The sequence below is a fragment of the Salmo salar genome, chromosome ssa17, assembly GCF_905237065.1.
Source record: "Salmo salar chromosome ssa17, Ssal_v3.1, whole genome shotgun sequence".
Classification (NCBI taxonomy): Eukaryota; Metazoa; Chordata; class Actinopteri; order Salmoniformes; family Salmonidae; genus Salmo; species Salmo salar.
Genome location: NC_059458.1, coordinates 76,749,109 through 76,755,108, shown reverse-complemented (window position 1 = coordinate 76,755,108; position 6,000 = coordinate 76,749,109). Strand labels below are relative to the sequence as shown.

At 50.7% G+C, this 6,000-nt stretch overlaps 1 protein-coding gene across 3 annotated transcripts in view; it reads left to right on the top strand.

Annotated features, from left to right (window-relative positions):
- Nucleotides 1-3,851: 3,851 nt before the first annotated feature.
- The window catches only part of LOC106609845 (LIM domain only protein 3), a 139,617-nt gene continuing 137,468 nt past the window's right edge, over nucleotides 3,852-6,000 (top strand). Inside the window, exons 1-2 of one of the 3 annotated variants that reach the window (XM_045700170.1) lie at nucleotides 3,852-4,316; nucleotides 5,288-5,369. In XM_045700170.1, the coding sequence (XP_045556126.1) occupies nucleotides 5,360-5,369 (10 nt within the window). In that variant the 5' untranslated portion in view covers nucleotides 3,852-4,316; nucleotides 5,288-5,359. Of the gene's footprint in view, nucleotides 4,317-5,179; nucleotides 5,370-6,000 lie in introns of those variants that run through there. The other 2 variants (XM_045700169.1, XM_045700171.1) reach the window with 2 other exon arrangements.

Sequence of the window (6,000 nt, the reverse complement as noted above, 5' to 3'; positions counted from 1 at the left end):
CTGTCCTCCTCTCTTGGCTCCAAGCACCTCCCCTTCCCTCTCCTCTCTGTCCTCCTCTCTGGACTCCAAGCACCACCCCTTCCCTCTCCTCTCTGTCCTCCTCTCTGTCCTCCTCTCTGTCCTCCTCTCTGGACTCCAAGCACCACCCCTTCCCTCTCCTCTCTGTCCTCCTCTCTTGGCTCCAAGTACCACCCCTTCCCTCTCCTCTCTGTCCTCCTCTCTGTCCTCCTCTCTGTCCTCCTCTCTGGACTCCAAGCACCTCCCCTTCCCTCTCCTCTCTGTCCTCCTCTCTGGACTCCAAGCACCTCCCCCCTCTCCCTCTCCTCTCTGTCCTCCTCTCTGTCCTCCTCTCTGGACTCCAAGCACCACCCCTTCCCTCTCCTCTCTGTCCTCCTCTCTGGACTCCAAGCACCACCCCTTCCCTCTCCTCTCTGTCCTCCTCTCTGTCCTCCTCTCTGTCCTCCTCTCTGTCCTCCTCTCTGGACTCCAAGCACCTCCCCTTCCCTCTCCTCTCTGTCCTCCTCTCTGGACTCCAAGCACCTCCCCTTCCCTCTCCTCTCTGTCCTCCTCTCTGTCCTCCTCTCTGTCCTCCTTCTGGACTCCAAGCACCACCCCTTCCCTCTCCTCTCTGTCCTCCTCTCTGTCCTCCTCTCTGGACTCCAAGCACCACCCCTTCCCTCTCCTCTCTGTCCTCCTCTCTGTCCTCCTCTCTGGACTCCAAGCACCTCCCCTTCCCTCTCCTCTCTGTCCTCCTCTCTTGGCTCCAAGCACCTCCCCTTCCCTCTCCTCTCTGTCCTCCTCTCTGGACTCCAAGCACCACCCCTTCCCTCTCCTCTCTGTCCTCCTCTCTGTCCTCCTCTCTGTCCTCCTCTCTGTCCTCCTCTCTGGACTCCAAGCACCACCCCTTCCCTCTCCTCTCTGTCCTCCTCTCTTTCCTCCTCTCTGGACTCCAAGCACCTCCCCTTCCCTCTCCTCTCTGTCCTCCTCTCTGGACTCCAAGCACCTCCCCTTCCCTCTCCTCTCTGTCCTCCTCTTCTCCTCCTCTCTGTCCTCCTCTCTGGACTCCAAGCACCACCCCTTCCCTCTCCTCTCTGTCCTCCTCTCTGGACTCCAAGCACCTCCCCTTCCCTCTCCTCTCTGTCCTCCTCTCTGTCCTCCTCTCTGTCCTCCTCTCTGTCCTCCTCTCTGGACTCCAAGCACCTCCCCTTCCCTCTCCTCTCTGTCCTCCTCTCTGGACTCCTCTCTGGACTCCAAGCACCTCCCCTTCCCTCTCCTCTCTGTCCTCCTCTCTGGACTCCAAGCACCTCCCCTTCCCTCTCCTCTCTGTCCTCCTCTCTGTCCTCCTCTCTGTCCTCCTCTCTGTCCTCCTCTCTGTCCTCCTCTCTGGACTCCAAGCACCACCCCTTCCCTCTCCTCCCTGTCCTCCTCTCTGGACTCCAAGCACCTCCCCTTCCCTCTCCTCTCTGTCCTCCTCTCTGGACTCCTCTCTGGACTCCAAGCACCACCCCTTCCCTCTCCTCTCTGTCCTCCTCTCTGGACTCCAAGCACCTCCCCTTCCCTCTCCTCTCTGTCCTCCTCTCTGGACTCCAAGCACCTCCCCTTCCCTCTCCTCTCTGTCCTCCTCTCTGGACTCCAAGCACCTCCCCTTCCCTCTCCTCTCTGTCCTCCTCTCTGTCCTCCTCTCTGGACTCCAAGCACCTCCCCTTCCCTCTCCTCTCTGTCCTCCTCTCTGCCGACTCCAAGCACCTCCCCTTCCCTCTCCTCTCTGTCCTCCTCTCTGCTACTCCAGCACCTCCCCTTCCCTCTCCTCTCTGTCCTCCTCTCTGGACTCCAAGCACCTCCCCTTCCCTCTCCTCTCTGTCCTCCTCTCTGGACTCCAAGCACCTCCCCTTCCCTCTCCTCTCTGTCCTCCTCTCTGTCCTCTCTGGACTCCAAGCACCTCCCCTTCCCTCTCCTCTCTGTCCTCCTCTCTGTCCTCCTCTCTGTCCTCCTCTCTGGACTCCAAGCACCACCCCTTCCCTCTCCTCTCTGTCCTCCTCTCTGTCCTCATTTCCTTTTCCAGTTTCTAAAAGTTGCCATCAGAGGAATAATTAAAGATAAAAAAACAAAAAGATCCTCCCCTGACAGACATTATCAACCTTTAATCAAAATTACAAACTTAGAGGTTTTTTTTCTCCCTTTCTCCTCCCTTCTCTCCATCTGTGCCTCTCTCTCTCTCTCTCTCTCTCTCTCTCTCTCTCTCTATCCCTCGTTCTTTCCCAGGATATTTCAGCAGAGAGAGAGGAAAATATAAGAGAGAGCTCTGTCAATGGGAGTGAGTTAACTATTAAGCCTGGCTTCACTACAAAGGTTAGTACATCTAACTGTCAATACTGTCAGAGGACTCTGAGTCTGGTGAGTGGATGGGAGGATGAGGAGAGGAGGGAGGAGAAGAGGGAGGAGGTGGTGGTGGAGTCAGGGGTGTGGAGGGAAGGTAGGAGGGGTTCGCTTTGAGAGAAAGAGATACTTTGATATTTGGGAGAATGTTAGAAGGGTGAATGTGGAGAAACGAAACAGGGAGATCGGGGATCTAATTACCGGCGCCATAATTGGGGGCTGGGGAATAGGTTACCATCCTCTCAACCCGCTCTGCAGATCAATTATGTTAAGAGAACATCTGTAAGTAGAGCTTAATGAGGTCTATTACAGCAACATGTGATGCCTGGCTGCAGCCTTCCCTGACGGTGCTGCCTGTCAGCTTCTTGGATGAGGAGAGGAGGGAGCAGTGCTGTGAGGACTGCGTTGCTAACTAGGGACCAGCGAGAGGCGGGAAGAGAGGAGGCACGAGCTGCTTAAATAAGAGCTGGTAGACACGCGCGCCGGATCACGTCACTTGTTTTTCTAACTGCCAGGGAAGGAAGGAAAGGAAAAGAGAGGGAAGAAACTATCAGGGAAGGAAAGGAAAGGAAAAGAGAGGGAAGAAACTACCAGGGAAGGAAGGAAAGGAAAAGAGAGGGAAGAAACTATCAGGGAAGGAAAGGAAAGGAAAAGAGAAGGAAGAAACTACCAGGGAAGGAAGGAAAGGAAAAGAGAAGGAAGAAACTACCAGGGAAGGAAAGGAAAGGAAAAGAGAAGGAAGAAACTACCAGGGAAGGAAAGGAAAGGAAAAGAGAAGGAAGAAACTACCAGGGAAGGAAAGGAAAGGAAAAGAGAAGGAAGAAACTACCAGGGAAGGAAGGAAAGGAAAAGAGAGGGAAGAGGGAAGAAACTACCAGGGAAGGAAGGAGAGGAAAAGAGAAGGAAGAAACTACCAGGGAAGGAAAGGAAAGGAAAAGAGAAGGAAGAAACTACCAGGGAAGGAAAGGAAAAGAGAGGGAAGAAACTACCAGGGAAGGAAGAAAAGGAAACTACCAGGGAAGGAAGGAAAGGAAAAGAGAGGGAAGAAACTACCAGGGAAGGAAAGGAAAGGAAAAGAGAGGGAAGAAACTAACAGGGAAGGAAGGAAAGGAAAAGAGAAAAGGAAGAAACTACCAGGGAAGGAAAGGAAAGGAAAAGAGAAGGAAGAAACTACCAGGGAAGGAAAGGAAAGGAAAAGAGAAGGAAGAAACTACCAGGGAAGGAAAGGAAAAGGAGAAAGAGAGGGAAGAAAGACTACCAGGGAAGGAAGGAAAGGAAAAGAGAGGGAAGAAACTACCAGGGAAGGAAAGGAAAGGAAAAGAGAGGGAAGAAACTAACAGGGAAGGAAAGGAAAGGAAAAGAGAGGGAAGAAACTACCAGGGAAGGAAGGAAAGGAAAAGAGAGGGAAGAAACTATCAGGGGAGGAAAGGAAAGGAAAAGAGAGGGAAGCAACTACCAGGGAAGGAACGATAGGAAAAGAGAAGGAAGAAACTACCAGGGAAGAAATAAAAGTAAGAGAGAGGGAATAGAAGAAACAGACGTGAGGTAAAACAAAGAGAGAAGAGAAGAACCGTGGAGACAGAGAGAGTGAGACCAGAGAGGACGACAGAGAGAGCAAGCGGAAGGGAGTTGAGTTGAGACAGGTGGTGCTTTTTCATCCAAGCCGCTGTGAAAAGAGGGGCGGCTATTGGCTACAATTGTGCCAACAACTCGTAGCATCAAGGACAACTTTTCCCCTCGAAGGCTACAGTGGTTTTTTTGCGGTACTTCTTACTCACTCACTCAGCCTTTTAACAGAATAGGCTAAGTAGAAAGGACTATTTAAATAGTGGACACGTTTGTTTTCAATGTAACACTCAAGAGATAACAGGCAAGAGATAAAACGCCAACCTTCAACTGGTAATATTTTTTTTTACGCATGAGCATCCCTCTGAAAGAAGGTAAGAGACTTATGTTGTTGTGTGGTGATGGTGTTGGATTGGGGGCTGTAGTCACTGCTGCATGTCCGACATTTATATAGCAGGTGGAGAAGGTTGGAATTAAGGCTTAAATTAATGCCGTCGCCTGAAATCAATGGGTTTTTTGAAGGATATTAAAAGGACAGTTAAGCTGACGGTAAGAGCACCGGGTAAATATCGTTTTACTTTAATCCTCCCCGTGAAAAGATGTCCTCTCCGAAGCGCGGTAACCGTGCTTCTCATTCAGTCCGAGCAGAAAGGGAACCTGCATCCCAGGCTGCTGTAACGCTTCCCGGTTGTCAGGGGGGGTTTGTGCCTCTCTGGTGCCGTTATATTTCACCACTGGAGGGTGTGTGTGTGTGTGTGTGTGTGTGTGTGTGTGTGTGTGTGTGTGTGTGTGTGTGTGTGTGTGTGTGTGTGTGTGTGTGTGTGTGTGTGAGAAAGAGAGAGCGATAGAGTGAGAGAGAGATGGGTTTGTGTGGAGGCTAGGAAATAACACGCTATTATTCGAGTCGATGATGTCCGTTTGTAGACGTGTGTCAGCAGACAAATTTGTCGCGACACCGTTTTTCGCCGGATTAGGGGGCTACTTTACCCACATAACCCCCTGTCATCCCATAACAGTGTAACATCTGTCAAGATCTCTCTTCTTAGCATATATGATGCCATTTTGTCCCTCAGCATATTCCTTGATATTCTGAGCGAATAATTGGCGTGATTATGCAGCGGATGAAGGAGGGAAGGTGGGGGAGGTGTAAAGGCTAAAATGAGAGCAATAGGTGGTTGTGTTCTCTCTTCATCTCTCTCTCTCTCTTTCTCTCTCTTTCTCCATCTCTCTCAGTCTTTCTCAATATTTCTCTCACTCACTCTCCATCTATCTCCCTCTCCACCTCTCTCTCTCTTTCTCTCTCTCTCTTCATATTCTGCCTTTTTCCTTCAACCCTGTTACACAGATGGACTAAAACATCTCCCCGCTTTAAATTGGCTGATTATGAAGATAGGACCGCATTGAAATAATTCAATCCATGACAAAAGGTAATTATAGGCAGGTAATACCCTGTCAGTTTTAATGCATCCCATCACTTTAACTGCCGAGGAGTTTTTTATGCCCTTCTCATTACCGACCAGCCTTTTAGTTTGCATCCCAAATGGCCCCCTATCTCCTTTTGACCATGAGGGCCCAGGCCCTGGTCACTGGTAGTGTGCACCATAAGGAATAGGGTGCAATTTGGGAAGTATACTGTAGACTGAGCATGACTGGCGTGCCCCTGCATGCCAGCTGTTGACTTCTTTACCTCTCTCTGTCTCTGTCTCTCTCTCTACCACTCTCTTTCTCTGTCTCTCTCTACCTCTCTATCTCTGTGTCTCTCTACCTCTCTCTCTCTTTCTGTCTCTCTACCACTCTCTTTCTCTGTCTCTCTCTCTCCCTCTCTCTTTCTCTCTCTCTCTACCTCTCTCTTTCTCTGTCTCTCTACCTCTCTCTTTCTCTGTCTCTCTCCCTCTCTCTTTCTCTCTCCCTCTACCTCTCTTTCTCTGTCTCTCTACCACTCTCTTTCTCTGTCTCTCTCCCTCTACCTCTCTCTTTCTCTGTCTCTCTCCCTCTACCTCTCTCTTTCTGTCTCTCTACCACTCTCTTTCTCTGTCTCTCTCTCTACCACTCTCTTTC